At 33.9% G+C, this 24349-nt stretch overlaps 1 protein-coding gene across 1 annotated transcript in view; it reads right to left on the bottom strand.

Annotated features, from left to right (window-relative positions):
* Nucleotides 1–1623: 1623 nt before the first annotated feature.
* TRHDE (thyrotropin releasing hormone degrading enzyme) overlaps nucleotides 1624–24349 on the bottom strand; it is a 361209-nt gene continuing 338483 nt past the window's right edge. The window contains exons 16-19 of the mRNA XM_079142404.1: nucleotides 17433–17600; nucleotides 16740–16880; nucleotides 13358–13439; nucleotides 1624–7861 (exon numbers count right to left, since the gene is read on the bottom strand). Of these exons, the coding sequence (XP_078998530.1) occupies nucleotides 7718–7861; nucleotides 13358–13439; nucleotides 16740–16880; nucleotides 17433–17600 (535 nt within the window). The 3' untranslated portion in view covers nucleotides 1624–7717. The remainder of the gene's footprint in view (nucleotides 7862–13357; nucleotides 13440–16739; nucleotides 16881–17432; nucleotides 17601–24349) is intronic.

The raw sequence follows: 24349 nt of genomic DNA, 5'->3' as shown, positions 1-24349 counted from the left end.
TATGCAGACACTAACTATATCCTCCAACAAGTTAATTCTAGCTTGGAAGGCCAGCATTTCTTACCTTCATACTCATAGCAGAGAAGGATTACCTATAACTACATAAAGTATTGTATGTAAGGCTCAAATGGGTAGCTATGCAGTCAGTTCTAATGTTCTCTGACCAATTCTTAGAAAGATTAAAAACCCACAGGCATTGAAAAATACATTTTGAGTACTACTTATGAGCCATGATTATATATATTTTATAGTTCTCTTGTTATTGAAAACTGTTCTTGAAATTCAGGGAGCTTGACAGTCTGTCGGATGCACAAAACCTATTAAAAAGCAATCTGAAATGCATTTCAGGTGAAATCACTTTTACCAAAGTGCAGATCATTTCATTTATTGTAAAGACATATAATTAGAAAGGAGACTGAATTGGTATTTTTTCTTTTTACAATATAGCAAAAATATATACTTCTTTATTCTAGCTTCATCATGTATAGTTTTTTGAAAAAAGTCCATGTCAGAAGAGAATGACTGTTTTTATCTTTTCATGGACCTCTATAGTATGCACAACTCAGAATATTTTAAATTGATTCTCAAGTGAAAACAAAAACATGATAAAAAAATTAGAAGGTATTATTTATCTTAGCCTTATCTGCACATCAGAAAATTAAGACAGTGATGAATTACATGTTACTGTACAAAATTTTATTATCAGAGGCAAAATTCAAATTTGTTCTGCTTAAAATACAGAAGACAAATTTTGTCATTTAGAAAAATCCATTTTGTTAGTGCTTGGTCAGAATGGAATAAAACTTTCATGTTGAATACATAGTGATCCAATTTTTACTGAATAATTTTAAAGGCATACCATAGAAAACATTTATTTGCTAAACTAACACAAATTTATTTATTTGGCAAGTGCTCTGGTAGCTTGTTTTTACTGAAGAGCAGTTACTTTTTATTCTTAAATCATAAAATATTAGAAAGAGAAAAATGTGCTCTCTGTGACATATTTTAAATAAATTCAGTTGTAGAATGTTTTAGGAAAATAAGCTTTTTTACTAAATCAAGTTCATTAGGAACAGTCCATATACTTTAAAGATTATTTGAAAAATCCAGTGGTGTCCAGAAAGCTAAATATGAAAACTCAAAGGTAGATTTTCTTTTATCATTCAAGTAACTGAATGATGCACAAACTACAAAGTCCTAATCTATTTTATAGTCCTAATCTGTTGTTTAAGATTTTGAAAATGTAAGAGGCTAAAATATAGCAATGCAATACTGTCAGTACATTAATATATAGAAGTTTATATTTAGCTTTTAAAAGAATAATGTGAGATTGATATACACTGTATTTTAAAAGGTAGGATACAGTATTGGAGGAGAAATTTATTCAAAAATATTTTGCACTTGAGAACTGATAGTAAATTTAATTGAAAATTACTAATGAATGTCTCACCCAGTAGGCCATAGGCTATGTAAAGATAGGTAAGAATTGTGCATAAGAGAAATTACACTACTATGAACCTCTCCAAGATTAAAAGGCTATCTATGGAATGATTAGCTTAGAAAATAAATGCACTGCACATTCAAGGCAGATGTTCGTAACTCCACTGTAATACTTTCTTCTTAACTCCACTCTAATACTTTCTATAAAATGTTTCACTCTTTCATTTACTTACATGACATAAGAAAAATGTGTGTCATTAGAAGGAGTTGACCTCTGCAGAGGCAAGTCAAAGCAGTTATCTTAGACTGTATCTACACACAGCAGGCCTGTTCAAAATGCAACTGCAAGTAAATTAAGCAGTTGTGGTTCATCTATAGTTCAAAGAAGAAAGAGAAAATACTTCTCTAACCTCTTTGCTAAGCAAAAGGAAAGTTCTGGTTAGACTAATACATCTCCTCCACGTGCAGAGACAGTATCTTTGCGGTCCATTGGTGAAGAGCTTCACAACCCACCCTTTCTTTCACTTACTTTTCATGACTTATTGGCTAGAGTACCTGTTAATTATTTGTTATAGTCCAAAACCTACTATATAGACACATGAATGTACAAAATTTTGATGCAAACTTTTTTATAGAATGCATGAAGTAACCATGCTAAGAAAGGAATACCAAACCAGAATGCACTAATTTATACTTCTTTCTAATGAGCCAATGATAATGAGGAATGGAGCTAATTATCTATCCAAATCTCCCGTAGAATTTGTATAATCGTGTTTCCATGTGTGTTATAGGCAGATAAATCGTGAATTTGAGCCATAAAAGGCTTGTGTTTGCAGTTCCGGAGTCCAACTAAGATCACCATTTAATTGTGCAAACAGTTAGTTTTTAGCCTGTCTACTCATTGATAATTAGAACTAACAACAGTTCATAGGATTAGTAATGAGAGAATACTGGTAAAGTACCTGAAATTTAGTGGACACTCAAATGTTTGCTCTTTTCCTAAATCATAACTCATTTATGATTAATATAGCACAAAATTTTTAATTCAGAAAAAAACAACAGTTCAGTCACTTTTTTTTCTTTCCTCTTAGTGCATTAGTACATGAACTAGAAATGTCCAAAAGGTAAACATCTTTGAACTACTATCTTTACAGTACTAAATGTTCAAATTTAAAGACCTTAAAGTGCAGTTTCTAAAATCTGGAACCCATACTGTCTACTAATTTGTGAAAACTTATTTAAAAATAAAATGCACAATATGACACATGGTATGGTTTGTATGTAGTATTCCTCAAAAGCTCATGTGTGAGACAATGCAAGAAGATTCAGAGAAAGCCCTAACCCAATCAGTACATTAATCACCTGATGAGATTAATTGGTAACTGAAGACAGATGGAGTGTAGCTAGAGGAGGTCGGTCACTGGGGGTGAGGTTTTGGGGTATATATTTGCATCTGGCAAGTGGATATCTCTCTGCTTCCTGATCATCATGTGTGGCTTCCCTCTGCCACACTCTTCTGCCATGATGTTCTGCCTCACTTTGAGCCCCACGGAATGGAGCCTACTGTCTATGGATTGAGACCTCTGAAACTGTGATACCTAAATAAATATTTCCTCCTTTACAGTTGTTCTGGTCAGGTCCTTTAGTCACAGCAGCAAAAATGCTGACTAAAACGACATATATGCAATGTTTAACATCAAAACCTACATTTTCAATAACTGCTTTTAAAAAGTATTTGACAGTTTAAAAACTTCCTGTAAACTTTGATATACAATTTAGAATATATTTTTGTTAGACTTTTCCTGATTTGATACCATATTAAGCAAATTTAAAAAAAACCCTTCTAATTGAAATCCAATTAAGCTAAAGGATAATATAATTAAAAATTGAAATTCCAGAATATTAGAGTATTTTTGCATTCAAGTTCATATACACTAATTTGAAAGAATAAATGATTGCCTGTAAATATTGATAAACCTACTTTAAATTATATGATTGACTTAAAATTACACACTAAAAATGTACAAATAATATTCTAAAACTATTTTAGAAAACAAGTATTTTTTTTATAAGTAGATTAGACATTCTTCCTGCAAGTTACCCATATTAGTAAATTGCTTAAACAGCTTTTCTCAGGGATAAAGTCTAAACTATATGATTTTATTATAATTTCACACTGCTACATATTTCCCTAAAACATAAATGTTGTGAAATCAAACAATGAACATTGTACTAAAGTTTTGAGAACTAGTGTACAAAATCACTGGATATTATCTCCACCTAAAAATTATTTATGTCCTCTTCTGTGTCATGTATTTATTTAACACATTGCCCTTCTTCTGACTTGTTCATTATTTATTTATAAATTTTTTCATTTGTTGTAATGTGAATTTCTTTATGCACATTCATCTCTGCCTTCCTTCCCCTCATTAAGTGCCTAATGAAATAAAAGTGATCAGTAAAATATTTAATTAAATTGAATTTGATGAACATATAACAGTAATGTCACATTATTATTAGGCTATGATCTCTGATAAAGAAAAAAAGGTGTGGAAATATTAATTTTTCATTATATGTACCTTTGCTAACTCTTGAATAGGTATGTATGGTTATTTCATGGGATCGCTCAAGAGAATAACCAAATTATTTCAGGTTCTCCAACTTCCTATAAAAGAATCTTATAATTTTAATTTCCAGTAGATTTTCACTAAATATATTTTCATAAACTTCTTTGAAAATCCCTTTTATGCATCTAAGTCAGTGGGATAGTTGCACAAAAATCATTTTCTCACAGTTTAGTCTGCATAGATTTATAAATATTTTATGTATATTATTTTCAGTGATTTAAATAGATAGTTTTTTGTCTGCATTCTGACCACCTATTACTATCAGGGAAGACTGTTTTGTAAGTAAAGCAAATTACCAGTATTTTAAGATTATATTAGGTAATGTTCAACAAAGACATAAAAAGGAAAAAATGAATGTTAACTTTTTCATATCAAATACTTAAAATGACCAAAATAAATACAGACAAACATTATCATTCAGTTACTTGAAAATATGCAAATTAGAATCAGATACTTTAAGAAATAGTGTAATTATTGTGGTATATTTAATTATGTATTTTAACACTGGTCTAGTATTTGCAAAATCACCAATTAGTGCAATCAATAGGTGAATTTTAAGCCTGTATTTATAGTTTAGTTGTAGAAAAGTTATATTGAGGCTTAGGTTATTATATCTGTTCCCAAAATAACTGCAATTTTTAAAAGCTCATTTTGCTACTGTAAGCCTCAGTTTCATCTTTAGGATAAAGAGCTAAAAATATTTTGTGTTTTTTGAGGAGTCAGATAAAACAGCATGTGCAAAAGTTCTTGAAAATGAAAAGCATTTATAAATTCATGGCATAAACTTAACTTTCCAAAATAGTAGTTGCAATATTTGTAAATTTTACTAACACAAAAATCCGAGTTCTGTGATGTAATTATCCTGGACATACCATAAACCAAAGTGAGTTTAAGGTCCAGCTCAAATACACGTTATGGAAATTTAAGAACAGAATCATCATAGCCTTAAAGGTTGATATTATATATTTTAAAAACCTTAAGGATTATAGGAAATTTTTAAGGAAAAAATGTGTAAAAATGGGGAAATCATTTTATTTACATGTCACCTGGAAACAATTAATACCCATTGTGGTGTGGTAAGTAATTTGGTCTTTTCTAATGGAAAACAAGTTTTGTTCTTATACATATATCAGCACAGTAAATCTTTAACACTAGATGATGGACACTTTTGAAAATTCATGATTTCATTCATAGTATCTGATTTGTAAAACAGACAAAGAAGAGAGAAAAGATAAAACTCTAAGTAGAAAATATAATTTTATAACTACATCTTACAGAATATTCCAAGAGATATCATTGGTTATTTTATTTTGAAAATATTACTTATTAAAACAACTAAAAAACGTTAAAGTCTGATATAATTTCAACATTGGAAAGTTAAATTACTGAAAAATATGTAGAACAAAAAAGCCATCTCAATGCCATTGGTACCACTATACTGTTGAACAATTATTATATGAGGTATTAACATTGCACATAATTATACACTTGGGATTTGATATTGTAGCTAAACCAGTTGTTCAAGGCCACTAAAATACTGAAAGAGGATTATGATTATTAACAGTGGGGAGGAAAAAGAACTATAAAAGCCCTTCTAACTCAAATTTGAAGATGGTGATTTCACACACACACACACACACACACACACACACGCCACAGCTACTAGGAATTTGAATCAGTGATTCATGACACAAAACAAGAATATCCATCTCTAATTTTTATCATCTCTTTTACATGAATTTAGAGGTGATATTGTGAATATCTGGGACCTACACAGCAATGTGATAATATCATCATGTTTTAGAACATGCCCCTTAAGGACTTTGTAAATTTTACACATAGTAATTGGATTTCATTGCTTCTGGATGGGTGGTATAAGTTTTAGATTTTATATGAAGGATCATCATGTTTTATTAAGACTACACATGATATTTAAAATTCATGTATTTCAATTGAATGAAGTGCTGAAAAATTTAGGTATGAGTAATAAGTAGTACCTGCTTAAATGATAAAATTCAATTTTAGGTGGTACTAATTCTATGGATTATGAAATTGCTCCTCTTTTCTATAAACTTAAAATAATTCTATGGCTCCAGTCTCATAAAATGTCTAATGTTTTTTCAGTATTCAGTGACTTAATTTTAGAATACACGTTTCAGTGATTTGCAAATTTCAAGGAATGGAACACCTTGGGAAAATAGGAAGTAGTCTGCAAAAATGTGGCTTAAGTATAGTAGTTGTATTGGTATTTAATAATGGTAAACTTTACTGAAGCATCTAAGAAATGTTTGAAGAGCTGGCCTACTGGGTAAGAATATCATTTAAAAATACTTGTGTTACATAACACAAAGCCAATGGCTATTCAAAATTCCCACGTAGAGTTGTCAATACTAAAGGAAAGACTTTATACATGAACACATGAAAAGAAACTTCCTATCTCAAGGGATGGCACAAGTGGCATAAAAGGTCATTAAATGCTAATAGACCTATTGAGGTATGGTTGCTTAATGGAGGATTGGAGCAACACAGACACAAAGATCAACACACAGGGAGGAGTTTTAACTCTCCAATGTGAGATGGACAAACAAGATGGAAAATAAACACTTTCTCAGTATTGGCAATACTAAGTTTACACAATTATTATACTCAACAGAACATCCGACCCAATGATGACACATCTATATGCATGGTTGCCACTGACTTAGGAGAGTCAGAGGAAGGTGTTACACAATAAATTTTGTTGGAATTCATCTTCATATAGTAGAGTAAGCCATACTTCATAAAGTAAATGAAAAATAAGCTAATAAATTTAGTTAGGAAACAGGAAGGATAATGTTGAGATAAATTCCTTTAACCTTTTTCCAAACATCCATACATTTATAAAAAGAGATAAATTTTCTTTGATCTAAGAGATTCTTTGCACATGTGCAGTGTACAACATACTACATACATATGGGGCTTCCCTATATAATATAAATATGTATACACTATCTATATGCCTTTTTAAATGTATACAGAGCTTTAACTCAAAGAAAATGAGTTAGCAACACAATAATCATTGCCAGACAATCCAAGTGTGAAATAAATGACATTGTTCACTTAAAGGGCTATTTTAACTCTCCCGTTGTCTAACACTGAGAATATAACTACCCTTTTTAGTTTTTCTTTCAGGAGCAACACTGATTGTCATAGAGAATCTTTGTGCTTTTGCATAATGCCCATCCTGGATGGAACATATACTCACATACAACATTGGACATTTTAAATAAGCATGCTGGAACACAGGCAGGACCATACATCCATGCACAGAATATTCTGAATATTTTTTTTTTCCAAACTGCAACATCAACATGCACCACTATCATATTTGGTCCTGTAACAGCAAGGAATGTACAGCTGAAGCAACCATGGCAAGTTTCACTTGCAAGAATTTCTTTAGAGAAGAATACCCAATAAAGAAACAGAAGTGAATGAGTGAAACAAAAATTACTCCCCCAAACCAAAGAGTTAAAAAAAAAAAAATCCTCCCACATGTTAACACTGAAAATCTGGCCATTTTCTACACAGCGTGTTTTCCTCATTCCACATAAAACAGGTCCTCTCCCAAAAATCTGAGTCAATTGAGTCAAATTGTTTATAAGGGACACATATTAGTGACTCAGAGCTTTCCCCAGCCATTGGAAGAGCTCATCTTGATAAAGCATTTTCCAGCGCACATTGGCTTCAACGGTTTCCACAGCACGTGAGAAAGAAGCAGTAGCTACCCCATCATAGCTCTTCATGAAGTTCTTCAGCTGGAAACAGAAATTTAAAATGATAAGGCTACATGTCTTTAAATTAACTCATGAACAGCATATTTGAACAAGAATCCTTTTGAATCAAAAGTGTCACAATTGAAACCAAGGGTAAACTGATAAGCCCCCTAACTTTAATTGCCTCTAGTTACTGGTTTTTAGTTAACTTGAAAATCCCTCACTTTGGAGGTCATGCAGTTCAGCCACAAATTATTAGTCTCCCTCCAACTCTGCTGTAGCTAACACTGTGGGCCATGATGACGATGGTAGCCTAGGTTACTTTGCGGGGACTTGAAGGCTACTTTTGTTGAAACCACCACCTCTTCACTTGGGACTAAGCAAGTGTCCAATGGGTGACCTTCTGATGTCAGAGGACCAAAAACTCCACTGTCAGATCATGCTGACGCCATCATTTTCTTCATGCATGCTCTGAAGAGCTCTGGAGTGACTATGCGTAGACAGACTGTTCCCCACACCTTAAATCGCGGTGTTTCTTCATCCCATAAATACCCCTCTAAGGGAAAGCATAATTGAGAGTTACTCTCTCTCACCTCTTTGCCCTTGGCTGCCTCTTGAATAAAATCTCTTTTACAAAACTCATTTCAAACATTGGTGTTTATTTTAATACAGTGGAGTAAGTTTAATAATGAAAAATATAATGTGTTGTATCAATTAGGTATGATATGATTATTAAATGAAAAAGGGAAAAAAAGGAAAAGTGGATAGTATAAATGACTCCAAATTCAACTTCTCATCATCAATAAATATTAAAACTGAAATACTTAATTTTTCTTTCAAAATAGGTTGATGAAATTGTGACAAAGACTAGTTCTAATTGTAGGACTATTCAATGTATAAAAGAGCCTTATGAACTGAACACAGGATTAAAGTTCACTCTTTGTGTGTAGAGATAAAATTATTCTTCATCTTCTACAAATAAGCAGTACAGGGCTTGACACTATCTTCAATGTCAAGGGATTACCAAAGTTATTGGGTGGTGGAAAAAAGTAATGGTGCTATGCAAACTGGATGATAAATGACATTCCAATCAGCCGAGTAACTAGATTTAGAAAGAATGAAGGAGAAATATGGTCTCATTCAGCTAGAGAATTTAAGCATTTAAGTTAGAATTTTAAAGTGCTTTTTCTATAATTTTTATTGATATGAGATTTTATTTCAAGAGTCTACATATTCTAGAAAAACTCAGAGACTGTTCTTCAAGATTAAATAGTAGGGGTTTTCCTTCTGCTAGTATATCTTTAGAAACTGTCAACCAACCAACCAACCAACAATTGCAAAGTTCACAGACAAATGTGAAAAATCAACCTGCAACACAGAGATGTTACGTGCTAGAATTAGTGTGGGGTGTGATTCATCACATGGTGGCCCATGGGGAGTAAGTAGCCAGAAGTAAAGCATCACAACAGGCTCAGGGGCAGGGAAGATGGGGTGGGGGTGTATAATATTCAGCTAATTATACCTTTCTAAAATAATTTGGAATTTAGTTCATGTAGAGCTTAGTCTAAGACGGTGTTTCTTTAATTACATGATACTGCTAGGTTCTTTCAAAGTCTATCATCTGTTTTTCCACAAAACTCTGTGTCTGGCAATATCAGCAACAAATAATCATATCTCAGCTATAGCCTTGAGGAGACTCAAAATCATTGTGCTTTTATAACAAGCATGTAAAATATCAATGCTTAACTAATAATTACTGGTGCTGTCCTAAAAACAGATATGATATTTGACCACATTTATATATATATATTAAGATAAAAAAGAAAGAAGGAGGGGATTGGAATTTACTAAATATGTCTAATATTCCAGACACTGCTACACACACACACACACACACACACACACACACACACACAGAAAGAGAAGTCTAATGGAAATCTTGAATCATAATTTGAATCTTTAGCTAATTAAAACAATGATACATTTGCATTTACATACTTATGGTTTATATTCATCAGGTCTCTTTCCATAAAGCAGCAAATAAGACATTTTGTTTTATGTTTTGGATATTGCGTTAATTTATTAGAAAAACATGACATTATAGTGTCACTATTCACATATTATTTGTCAATCAAAAGTATATTATTTTAAAATATTTTTCCATAGTGATTTTTTTTTCCTGGGTGTGTAATATGCCAGATGGTGAGCAACCTCTTTTGCAACCTTAACTTTTTGGCATGTGCCCTTGGACTCTTTATGAAGCCAGCCTAAACATATGAAGAAAAATTCTTAAGTTGTCCGCAAAGGCAAATTATGGATTTCAATATGAACATAGTATTGACACAAGATGGTAGGTTAAATTATCTTACATGAGAACTCTCAATAGACAATGTAACTGGTGGGTCTCTAGAGGTTCATTTCTTAAATCACTAGCTAAGTGTACTAAATACTTCCCCTGTGAGCACCTGAGGTGACTCATACAACATCTTGAGTAGCTTATTCATCAGAATACATCTGGTTCACTTTCCAGGGTTGCCACAAATTGACCTCAGGGCCATATTCCTCCATAGTTCTTGTGGCAAACTGGTCAGAACAGACATCTAACAGGTGCTAAAGTGATACTGCAGTACCTTACAGACCCTGCCTCACTTCTCAATTTACAGAGCTTGGGGAAGATGAGTAAGTTATTTGTTACTCCAGTTTGCTTGTCTGTCCAGCTCTCTGGTAGGTTTTGTTGTTGTTTTGCTGCTATTTTTTTTTTTCATGTTTTCTAGATATTTATGCTTTGTTATGCTTTTATTTTATATGCTACAAGTTTAGACACTTCTATTAAATAACATTTAGTAAAATGTCAGTGGTGTTTGTGCTCACTGATTTTCCTAGCATAAAATTTCTAGGCACATATATTTATACATTAAAATATTAAAATATTTTAAAATATTAAAATGCATTAAAATATCTGTCAGGATACTATAGACCCCAACATTATAAAGTAAATTATCTGTAGAGTGAATTATACAATAGACTGTTAGTAACTATATAAATAAATCGAATTAGCCATTGTCCTAGTATGAGACATGTCTTCAACATTACATGGGTAAATGAGTTATCTGGGATACATAAGATCTGTATTCCTCTCAAACAGTATTGTTTATCAACAGGTACGTGAAAGTGTTGATTATTAAACATCAGTGAGGAAAAGTGACAGAGCCTCTAAGGTTCCAAGAGGTTATATCTCCATTAACTTAAAATTAAGGAAATAATGGACTACCTCAAGAAGAAATATAGTTCAAACTACTAGATCCATGTAATGAAAGGGACACTTCAGTCTCAGGTACTAGAGTGCAGTTTAGGGGAAGGACCACAGAATAATAGAAATTTCCTATGAAATGCCCCTAAAGCTGATGAGGATCATTAAAATATCAAAAGAGTTTTCAGAATTCATAAACATGATTCCCTTTTGATCTATGAATCCTTGGAAATGCTATACCCCAAGGGAGCACATTGGGTTTTCTGTTTATGAGGCTCAAATGGAATCATTTGAGTGGATTTTACTTAGCCCTTGTCTTAATACAAATTGAATTCCCCACCCTACCTGAAAAATATGAGCCTCATTCCTATAGACAACAGTAAAGAGTTTGAAAGTATGTAAAAGACTTTGGAATAAATGGTTAAACTAAAAAGTCAGAGCAAGTAAGTCAGCAGTGAAGGGATTCATCCCTCATTCCACTGTGAGCCTGCATTGTGAAATTAGCTCCTTTGTAGATAATGGAGTAAAAGTCACAATTTAATTTTGGTTTTGAACTTCTCATGATAGGGGCACCTTGGAACATCTGAAGTGGCAATTTACAACAGGGTAAAAATTAAAATATATAACATGTAAAACAAAATGGTCAATATGTGATAAAATAATTAAATAGCCATTTAAAAGATATTCTTTTTCATGGCCTGAGAATTAGCAAGTTAAGAAAAATATGAAAGAGAATAAGAGAAAAGGGAGAAGAAGGAAAATGGAAGGAGAGAAAGGAGATAGGTGGGAGAAAAGGGGATGGAAGAGAGGAGAGGACAGAGAAGAGGAGAGGGAAAGAAGCAAGATGGGGCGAAGAGGGGAGGAGGATGAAGAGAGAGATTTCCCTCCTGTGTTCACTGGAATGGCCGCACAGATTATGACTAAATATGTCTTTTATTCCCAGACTATTGAATGTAAAATCACAATACTTAAAGCATTTCATTTAAATATAGAGAAAACTGAAAGCCATCATTAATTTAATTGTTCTTTCTATTTCCTATGGATTTGAAAAAGGCCTTTCCATTTAGGTTCTATTTTTTAAAAAAAATAGTGGAAAAATGTTCTGAAATTTCAAAGCTAAATCCTTCAGGGTTGGGAACACACATAGCAGGGATAAAGGCAGAATTTCAAATCATTACAATCCAAGCCTTAGCTTAGCTTAGTTCAAGGTGCAACAGAATCCAAGTTAGTGCATGGGGGTGATCTCAGGAAATTGGGCAATATAGAAGATATTAAGGATGGTTCCAGGATTGATGCCCTAGGAGAATGCTGCTTGATGGGATTAACTCTGGGTCATAGTATTAGGCAGTCTGTCAGTGGAAACTGAGGAAACCATGAGCCTCAATGACAATTTTCAGCTGTATTTTATAATACAGAACAGCAGAGGAAAAGGCAGTAGGTGTTTGAAGCTCATTTCATTTTAATTAATCAAAAGAATCTATATGTTGTCCCTTTTTACTACCTGCTTAATTCTCTCCATTTCACATCTCTCTCTGTTAGTATGTGAGTTAAGAGGGCAGGAGGCTACCCAGCTAGTTCATATTTTCAGAGAAAGAAACCAGAGGAAAAAGGAAATGTTAGATACTCTTAACATGAACCCTAGTCCATAAAATGTTAAGCTTATCTCTATTAATAAAATTCATCTGTGATTATACCAAGCAAACATTTGAAACTATTAATTTTAATACGTATTGCCAGATACAAGACTTTCCACACATATGACTTCATTCCATGATAGTCTGGACAGCATAAAACATTACTATCACTTCTATTATCTGTTGTCTGCATAGGACTGACCACAAAGCTGTGAAACTCATGTTCTATACCTTAACACCAACCTTTTTCCTAATACAAATACTGAGTCATTGACATGATGGTTTTGTAGATTAGTGGGTCCTAAACTTGGATTCATAGAATCTTCTGACCAGTGACTGACTGGATCAAAGGCTTCTGGAGTAGATTTGGGGACCCCCAACTTTGGAAATCATTACATTCAAAAACTTTTTGCAGGCATTCAATGCTTAATATATTAGAAACACCTTTGCAAATAGAGAACACTTTTTTTTTTTTTTTTTTTGCAGTGCTAGGGATTGAACCCAGGGCACTCTACCAACTGAGCTATCTCCCCATAAAGAAGTCTTTAACAAGGATGTGTGCATGTAAAAGGAAAGGGTGTGAATCTAACAGAAGTTAATGTGCAATTCTATGTGTATAAAACAAAAAATTAGAACTCATCTTAAAATATTTACCTCTTTGAGTTCACCTTCAGTATTAAGGAATTCTGTAACTCCACTGATAAGTTTGGAATTCATAAATAATGCTTCTCCATACCTCAAAAGATAAAAGAAAAAAAAAGTCGTAATGTCAATATAGGTAGAATTTAATGAATACTACTAGAAATATCTTTAGGCTCCTTCTAGAGGGTTCCAGTCTGTTCCACTCCAGCTGTCAGAGATTGCCAGATCTTTGAGCATTCAAGATCATTTCTTTTGGGGAAAAGAGAGATGCAAAGAGCTATGGCTATGGGATACTATCAGATCCCATCTTATTTGGCTCACAGTGTTTTGGAGAAGTCTAAGGTGAAGCAAATTTTTAAAAATGTGGGTCCTCTAAAATTGGATTTAGGAATTACTGTTATATTTCCAAGCCAAGGATTGAGAAAGAGAAATTTTAGAACTTTCAACTCTAAAGCAACTTAGCTCTCTATAAGAGAAAAGAATCCCAACAAAGGAAAGAAGACTACAAGACCAGCTCGGCATAATCAGTATGTCACACAGATATTTGGGTTTAATTAATCATAAAAGAAATTTGTATTATCCTACCTAATTCTTACAATCAAATTTCTCAAAGATGTTCCCAAAATATTAGCATTATTTTCATAAAACTATTAAAATAAAATATCTAGTTGTTCATTTTTATTGCATATTCTTGCATCACAAACACAATTATTTAACTTATGGCCAGTTTGTACTAGTGAAGGGGTTCTAATTTTACTGATTTGTCTTTACTATGCTAAGGATTCCTATCACAAGGAATCATGTTCTTAGAAACAAGATAAGTACACTGAAAACAAAACTCTGGGTTTTTGGAAGCACATGTATAGACATCATCACATGAGGTTTTCTAATGTTGCTATAACTTATGGGACTTTAAGTAATTTAGCTTCTGGGGAATTTAAGTTTTCTCATACACAAAATGAGGGGCTGAATTGAATGAAACCACAATTTATTATAATTCTAAAATTGAATTACTCTTTGGAAAAAAGTTAGCTAAGCAAAAGCAAACAAGCATTCAATAATAATATAAGTGACCACTAGTAATCAGTATGTGGTTAAAGAAGTAGAGTACTACCCTGAATGAATGTAATTCTTTTTCTAAGGGAATGTTAATTATACCTTCACATGAAGAGGAATAAGGCATGACTGTATACCTTGAAGGTATTAAGCCATCTGGTTGAAGTGTTAGACATGTAAACAGATAATTTCCACTTAATGTAACTAACTGTGGCATTGATAATATTATACACAGTGTTTAGAGAAGATCTCTTGTGCTGTGGGATCTGTGGGATCTGTGGGCTTCTGGCAGATGATGCATCTAGACTGAGTATGGTGCAGTTTTGAGAAAGTAATTTTAGAGGAACAACAAACAAAGCAAGGAGGTGTGAAATAACATGGTGTGTACAGACAATAAGCAGTTTGGTATTAAGAGGGCATAAACTGTGAGGCTGGGAACAGAAGACCAAGGAGGTATGCAGAAGACATATCAATGAGCTTAGATTATAAGTCTGGCACAGAACCATGGAAAGTTTTAAATTAGGGAAATATCATGCTTGCTTTTCAGAATTCTTGTGACAAAGGGAAGAGGTGTGTGTGTGTGTGTGGTGTGTGTGTGTGGTGTGTGTGTGTGTGTGTGTGTGTGTGTGTGTGTGTGTGTTGGTGAGTATAATTAGAGCAGCAGAAAGACAGAGGCTATTTTAACAGTGCTGTAGGAAAGGAGACCCTGCATTAGGGTAGTGGTAGCAGGAAAGCAGAGGAAGAATAAAAAAAAAAACTCAGAAATTCTTAAACTGACAAGACCTAAAGCCTAACTGATAAATATGGCTAGGAAAAGAGGGAAGCCTATGTAGACTTCCAGGTATAGGGTTTATTGAAAAGGAAGACCAGGGGAAAATGATGACTTTAGTTTTGCAGTCACACCCCAATAGGGACCTTGAGGAGAGAATGCCTATCATATGGGAATATCTAGGTTAAATGTCAGATAAAGATTTGGGAGTGACTGTAAGAATAGATAACAACTTAAATCAGGAAGAATCTGCAGAAGGTGAAGAAAAGAATATATTGGGCAGCACCCCCACGAATTCCAACATGGAGTTGGACTGACAGAGGAGTTGAAGATAAAGACACTCCTATTAGTCAAGAAAAGCACTACTGAATTTATAGACACTGAAGCCTCAATCACTTTATCTTTTGGATAGAAATCATGGACAGGGAGGGGTAAGAAAGGGAAAATAAGCTACTACTAATATTTCTGAGAAAGTAATAAACTTTCTGTGCCCACAAATGCATTCTACTGAGCTCTCAACTATAAAATCAGAGATACTCTGTGTATTGTGGACATTGTTGGATAGGAGCTGTTGTGTGTATATTAATTTCACTTTGGCTGGATGAGTATACACACTATTATATGCATGACAGCAAAACATGCTTTAATATTCTAATCATTCCAAGTTCTAAACTGAGAGTATAGAAAAAGTCAATGTGCCTTATAGGAATATCAGTGCTCTCTCTCAGTGAAATATCTGTAGATAGAAATGTGCTTTAATATGCCATACTCATTCCAATTGAACTCATTATACCAGGACAACTAATAAAGGTGTGCTTAAATAGTTTTTATATCAGTTTTTGACAGAACAGTAAGTCTGCTTACTACCTGGGAAGAGCTATGTTTTAGAAGAACATGCAGCATTTATATGCTCCATAATAAATTTAATTTTAAGACACCATAGAGATTATCAGAGTAATAAATTAGCATAGATTATAATAGATTTAAATACATAATGAAAATTTTTCTAATATTGAAGATGAAAAACTCTTGCTGTGAAACAAGATATCCTAGAATGAATTCTACTGCAAGAGGGACCACACAATGCTTGATATGATTAATCGTTCTTCTCTATATATGGTTTTATTTAGATGCTTGAAAATATTTTTATTTAAAAGAAATTCAAAACAATTCTACCAAAACAATTAGAGTTTCCTGTTATAATACCGCTTATATCTGATTTATAAATCATTTTCCTATAACACATTCTGGATATAGGAGTTTTATAATCTCTTCAATTTTGAACAGTGATAAATATTCTAAGAAACTGCTCTGCTAAACATTTTACACTATCTGTGTGTACACGCACCATTAATTAAGGCTACTAACCTTTAACAAATTAATAATGTTAGAGAATAATTTAAACAGAATGAGTTGCATAAAAGTGGCAACACCCATCTTGGTTGACTATGTTGTAATGTAATCCTATTATTTGAATCTAAACTCTATCACAAAACTTGGATCTATATTTCTCGTATGTCAGCTTTAATTTACTCTTTCAGGTATGAATGATCAAATTCTTCTTTCTACCTGGTATTTAATATCTTCCATTTATCTCTAAAAAACTTCCAGGCAAGGTCTCGGCCATGGGGATTCCGAGCTACATGAATTATGACATCAATTGCATCTTGATCCAGTACCACCTCAGAATTCAGAGACAGATTTAGAAGCCTATAAGGAAAGAATTGTAGAGAAATTTTTAGTCCAATGATTTAAACATCTTTATAATTGTACTAAAATTACATGATCTAGTTTGTCACATTCTTTAAAAGAATAGTCCAGTGTAACTTTCTTAATATGAATTTAACAATGGAACTAATTTTGGCTTATATAAGGGGGAAGGCCAAATTAATAGTGTTTTATTATATTAATTAAACTCTAAAAATATACCATAAACTCTAAAAATATTTCCATTGGAATGGAAAATCAAAATTCTGATTTTATACACAGAATATCCTTTTAAAATTCTTTTAGTAATATTTCCTTTTATAATAAGATATTTTCTTACAGACATTTATAAATTACATAATATCATTAATCAATAAGCAAGTGATTTCTCAAGCCAAGTTACTTCAATAAGGTTAACATGATTTTTTTTTTTTTTATCTTTAGGAAGATAAAGTTTAGAGTAACATCTATTCAAGGACATAAAAGCAACTTCAGGGAAGTTTGATTAACAGAGAATGATCTCATTATATAAAGTTAGAAAATCGATTGACCCACCTATTCAATAAATTCCTGTCATCACTACAAGTTAAGGCCTCCAACAATATCTTCTTTTCAGAAACTGCTGTGGTGGAGTGGAATTTCATCCATATGAATTCCCAAACATCTTCATCCAGTAGTGACACTCCTGTACAGTAGACGATGTCTCTAACATTTAGTGGTATTCTAAAGAAGCAACCCATGGTGGTTTTCTGTTAATTAAAAGCTTCATAGCATTGAAATAAAGACAGGTAATGCTTTGCCATAGTTTTTAAAAAGATGATTTTGTTAATTAGATTTTACCTTGAAGAGAATAGTATAGTAATAATATTCAAAAATATTAGTGACATAAATAAAATAATGGCCTTTATTCAAAGGATGCTTAGAATACAATTTTTGTTTCTACTCTTAAAATTATATATTTAAGCAAAAATACTAACAAAGTCTTCAAAAAAGAATAAAAACAAGTTGCATTATGTTTTCAATAACATTAATAGACTTTTTGCTCTCATAATTGATAAACCCAAGAAGACAAAATAGCTCTCATTGAAGACTAATTAATTTGAACAAACAAAACTACTTCCCTTTAAATTCTTAGATAGCTTTCTTTAAAAGTAATTTTCTCAAACAGCTCTCCATGTTTTATAACCTAGAAGACTGTAAATATATATGATAAACATAATAAACAAAAGTTCTTTTTCTCCATGTAAAGAAAAGTGACTATTAAAAATATATTACATCATGATCTAAATTCAAAATGAAATATTCGAGTGTGAAACAGTGGATGTAATTAGGCTTGGCTCTTCGTAAATCTTAAATTTTCATGTCAATTTTGCCAGTGTGATTCTTTTTATTAATTATTATTCCTGTGTCAGTAAAATACCCCACAATTACTGACTTTTAAAAATATTTCTCTGAAGGAATACTCTGATGCTTAAAAATGTAATTCTGCTTTTTTCAATATTCATTAATTCATTATTAATGTTTCTCATTTGTAATTTAAATATGGCCAATGATTATAGACTATCTCCTCTGGATAACAGAAAGAGACACTGACTTTTAAAGATTGAGAACTGTAATAGTTCAAACACTATTATGGTTATAGGAGTACGAAGACAATAGGAGGAAGCCTGAATGGCCACTAGTGAGATGATCACATCTCATTGTTAGCAGTCAAGGAGGGCTGCAATCAGGATATCCTGGAGACCTGCAGAGTTGTAAGAAGTATCATACAAATTTCATGCTTCCCAGAAAAATCTATACCTATACTTCTCTCTCTTTCCTCATGAGTAATTAAAGTATATGGAGAAAAGTTAAGTTTGCTAACTGAAACCCTTTTTAGTGGTATTAGAAGGCAAGCCTTTTGTTGATTCATTTAATTTGTTTTTTAAAGAAACAAAAGGAACACAGACATATATAAACCATCAAAGAACTTCACATCTTTCTCTTGTCTTCCATCTCTGCTTGGATCTCCTGTAGAAAGTTACCAACAAAAGACTTTCCAATGGTTGATAATTTCTTCCCTCTGTTTATGAACAGGTTGCCACAGAGCATGTCTGAATTCACTAAGGAAAGCTTGTCACAAAATTATGAAGAAAGTACTCATTCCTAGTAAATGCATCTTAAGATCACAGAGATGCATTTGTCTTTAGTAACTTCAATAAGGAAGTTAAGAGATCCAATCTTTTTTTTTTTTTAAATGCATGATCATCCTCCAAATATTACAGGGCACAGAACCCAAACTTGTATTACTGTATGACATTGACCAAGATATTCATATAGACACTTGTATGAAAAACAATAAAATATATACTGAAATCACTAAATCATCAACCAATGAATATTTTCTTAGTACTGGGAATGTCAGTAACAGTTTACCTTTGAAGATAACTTTATTAAGCTATCCGTGTGCCAGAGAGAATAGGGATTGAACTCTGAGTTAGGTTTGTGCTCACCTATAGAACCAAACTCCCATATTTCAAGTAGAAAAAGCATACAGAAATACAGGAAGGAGAAGGAGGAAGGAGAAGAAGAGGAGGGAGAAGAGGAGAAGGAGGAAGAGAAGGAGGAAGGGGGGAGGAGGAAGAGGAGGAAGAAGAAGACGAGGAGAAGGAGGAGGAGGAGGGGGAGGAGGAGGAGGAGGAGGGGGAGGAGGAGGAGGAGGAGGAGGAAGAAGAAGAAGAGAAGAAGAAGAAGAAGAAACAACAGCAAAAAATGAAACCACATTCCCTAGAAAGATCTTGAGTGCTACACACATACTATAGTCAGTAGTAAAGGTCCAAACATTCATTATCCAGTATCTGCTACTGGTGGATGCTGAGCTGTATTAGACACATATACAAACAAATAAGTGGTTCAGTCTGCCCAAAGTCCTGAAAACTGGCTAAAGCAGCATTAGAAGTAGTCCGGGACCAGATGGGTTCTCAGCCGAGTTCTACAAAACCTTTAAGGAAGAGCTCATTCCAATACTTCTCAAAGTATTCCATAAAATAGAAGAGGAGGGAACCCTCCCAAACTCATTCTATGAAGCCAATATCACACTGATACCTAAACCAGACAGAGACTCATCAAGGAAAGAAAATTTCAGACCAATATCCTTAATGAACATCGACGCAAAAATTCTCAACAAAATTTTAGCAAATCGCATACAAAAACATATTAAAAAGATAGTGCACCATGATCAAGTGGGTTTCATCCCAGGGATGCAAGGTTGGTTCAACATCAGGAAATCAATAAACGTAATTCACCATATTAATAGACTTAAAGTCAAGAATCACATGATTATTTCAATAGATGCAGAAAAAGCATTTGATAAAATACAGCACCCCTTCATGCTCAAAACACTAGAAAAAATAGGGATAGTGGGAACATTCCTTAACATTGTAAAGGCCATTTATGCTAAGCCCATGGCTAATATCATTCTAAATGGTGAAAAACTGAAAGCATTCCCCCTAAAAACTGGAACAAGGCAGGGATGCCCTCTTTCACCACTTCTATTCAACATCGTTCTTGAGACTCTGGCCAGAGCAATTAGACAAACCAAAGAAATTAAAGGGATACGAATTGGAAAAGAAGAACTCAAACTATCCCTGTTCGCTGATGACATGATTATATATTTAGAGGAACCTGGAAATTCCACCAGAAAACTCTTAGAACTCATAAGTGATTTCAGTAAAGTAGCAGGTTACAAGATCAATGCCCATAAATCCAACGCATTTTTATACATAAGTGATGAATCTTCAGAAAGAGAAATTAGGAAAACTACCCCATTCACAATAGCCTCGAAAAAAATAAAATACTTGGGAATCAATCTCACAAAAGAGGTGAAAGACCTCTACAATGAGAACTATACAACACTAAAGAAAGAAATTAAAGAAAACCTTAGAAGATGGAAAGATCTTCCATGTTCTTGGATAGGAAGAATTAATATTGTCAAAATGGCCATACTACCTAAAGTGCTATACAAATTCAATGCAATTCCAATTAAAATCCCAATGACGTACCTTACAGAAATAGAGCAAGCAATTATGAAATTCATCTGGAAGAATAAGAAACCCAGAATAGCTAAAGCAATCCTTAGCAGGAAGAGTGAATCAGGGGGTATTGCAATACCAGATCTTCAACTCTACTACAAAGCAATAGTAACAAAAACGGCATGGTATTGGTACCAAAATAGAAAGGTAGATCAATGGTACAGAATAGAGGACACGGACACAAACCCAAATAAATACAATTTTCTCATACTAGACAAAGGGGCCAAAAATATGCAATGGAGAAAAGATAGCCTCTTCAACAAATGGTGCTGGGAGAATTGGAAATCCATATGCAACAGAATGAAACTAAACCCATATCTCTCACCATGCACGAAACTAAACTCAAAATGGATTAAGGACCTCGGAATCAGACCAGAGACCCTGCAGATCATAGAAGAAAAAGTAGGTCCAAATCTTCACCTTGTTGGTCTAGGACCAGACTTCCTTAACAGGACTCCCATAGCACAAGAAATAAAAGCTAGAATCAACCACTGGGATAGATTCAAACTAAAAAGCTTTCTCTCAGCAAAGGAAACTATCAGCAATGCGAAGAAAGAGCCTACAGAGTGGGAGAATATCTTTGCCAATCATACTTCAGATAGAGCACTAATCTCCAGAATCTATAAAGAACTCAAAAAACTCTACTCCAAGAATTCAAATAGTCCAGTCAACAAATGGGCTAAGGAAATGAATAGACACTTCACAGAAGAAGATCTACAAGCAATCAACAAACATATGGAAAAATGTTCAACATCTCTAGTAATAAGAGAAATGCAAATCAAAACCACCCTAAGATTCCATCTCACCCCAATTAGAATGGCGATTATCACGAATACGAGCAACAACAGGTGTTGGCGAGGATGTGGGTAGAAAGGTACACTCATACACTGCTGGTGGGGCTGCAAATTAGTGCAGCCACTCTGGAAAGCAGTGTGGAGATTCCTTAGAAAACTTGGAATGGAACCACCATTTGACCCAGCTATCCCACTCCTTGGCCTATACCCAAAGGACTTAAAATCAGCATACTACAGAGATACAGCCACATCAATGTTCATAGCTGCTCAATTCACAATAGCCAGACTGTGGAACCAACCTAGATGCCCTTCAATTGATGAGTGGATAAAGAAACTGTGGTATATATATACAATGGAATATTACTCAGCCATAAAGAATGATAAAATTATGACATTTGCAGGCAAATGGATGAAATTGGAGAATATCATGCTAAGTGAGATAGGCCGATCTCAAAAAGCCAAAGGACGAATGATATCGCTGATAAGTGGAGGATGACACATAATGGGGGGGAGGGAAGGGTTAGAGTTAGGGTTAGGGATGGGGGCAAGTATGGAGGAAGGAACTACTGTATAGAGGGTAAAGAGGGGTGGGAGGGGTGGGGGGAAGGGAAAAAATAACAGAATGAATCAAACAACATTGCTCTATGTAAATTTATGATTACACAAATGGTATGCCTTTACGCCATGTACAGAGAAACAACATGTATCCCATTTGTTTACAATAAAAAAATAAATAAATAAATAACATTTTGGGGGCAATACTGTGTTCTAGTTACATGTCTTATTTTATTCTATATCTGAGTTATTAGTTATTATTATTATATCTATATCTTTATAACATTTTATCAACTTCTCTTTGCAATAGAAGGGGCTGTTATGTGAGAGAATATTTTATATATAAAAAGAATACAGCAAGTCAGAATGTTCAGTACATAAAAGTCTTTCCTATCATTTCCAGCATAGAGATGACTAATGGCAATAATTATAATGTATCTTGGTGTAGATTTCTTTGGATTCAACTTATTCAGTGTCCTTGGTTGTCTTAGGTCTGGATGTCCATTTCCTTCCAAAGATCTACAAAGTTTTCAGTTGTTCTGTCTTGAACTTTAGTTCTTTCTAGCTTCTGCTTCTAAGACCTTCATAATGTATATATTTGGTCTGCTTGATGGTGTATACTATACATTTCTTAAGCTTCTTTCACTTCTTTTCATTTTTTAAGATTTTTTTTCTCCTTTGATGGAATTAATTCCAATTAATTATCTCTGAGTTTGATGATCCTTCTGCATGATCTGTTCTGTTGTTGAATGCTGCTGGTGAATGTTTTTGTTTCATTATAGTGTTTTGCAGTTCTATGATCTGTTAGGTACTTTTAAAAAGCACTTTATCTTTTTGTTGTATTTCTTGCATTTTTCTCTTAACTTCAGTGAGTTTCTTTGTGAGTTATTTTGAATTCTCTGCCAGGTAAATCATGTAACTCTGTTTCATTAGATTCAATTTCTGAAGATTGACCTTATTCCTGTTTTGGGACTATCTCGGCCTGATTCTTCATTTTTCCTTTACTCTTTGTGTTAGCATCTGCACATCAGGCCCTTCCAGTTTAAAGGATAGCCTCATTCAGGAGGAGACCCCCACCTATCAGCCTGTTCAGAGATTCTGGAGACCTTTACTAGTCCTTTCTGTTCTCGTAGAGAAGCAGAAAGCTGTGGTTTTGACTGCTTACTCTGGCTGAGCTAGAGGTGGAACTGAGGCACCTAAGATTCCAACCCATTGTCTTTGTTCTCCCCTGGGTGCATCAGATCTGTCAGAACTCCGGCACTGGTAAATAGGATGTTTGTCCATTGAACAGCCTCAGAGAAATGGGGGAACAATATACAGGTCAACTCTTTCACTCCCCAGGAAGAAACCAAGAGATGGAATCCCCTCACCTCATACCCCTCCACCCACATTTGCTCTGTGCTGAGCAACAGGAAATATCTATGGCATTTTCTAATCCAAACTGCTCTCTGTCCTTCCTCAGGTGGCTTGACAGTGTCAGAGCTGTTAGAGCTCCAAGACTGGTAAAGCAGATACAAGTTCTCTGGGAAGTCTTGAAGAAGTTAGGGTATTAGATGCACAAATGGAATCTTTACCTTCCTAGGAGGTAACTGAGAATTGGAATTTTCTTTGCATCTGCTCACTCTGCTGAGCAAGTGGAGAATCTATGGTGTCAAGAGTTTAAGCTACCATCTTCATTCTCCCTCAGGTGGGTAGACTTGTGCCAGACCCTTTAGAGCTCCATGACAGGCAAGATAGAAACCAGTCCTCTGGGGAGCCCCCTGGGAAAAGTTGGGGTGCGAGAGACATGAATCATGAACTAGCCCTTCTTCTTCCCCAGGAGAAGTTAGGACCTAGCAAGTCTCTTCCTGATCATATTATGCTATTCCCAGGATAGAGATTCTGATGAATTATATCCTGAATCACCCATCTGATTTTGATCATTCTGGCTTTATAGTTATCAACAGTTATGGAGTCTTTCAATTAGTTTCTAAATGGCTTCCAAAGTGAATTGTTGAGGAATTGGTATGTTTGCCAGGTGAGAGGGGATGAAGAGCTCCCTATTCCAACATCT

The sequence above is a fragment of the Sciurus vulgaris genome (assembly GCF_902686455.1).
Source record: "Sciurus vulgaris genome assembly, chromosome: 5".
Classification (NCBI taxonomy): Eukaryota; Metazoa; Chordata; class Mammalia; order Rodentia; family Sciuridae; genus Sciurus; species Sciurus vulgaris.
The sequence above is the reverse complement of the archived record's forward strand: the minus strand, read 5'-3'. Positions and strand labels throughout refer to the sequence as shown.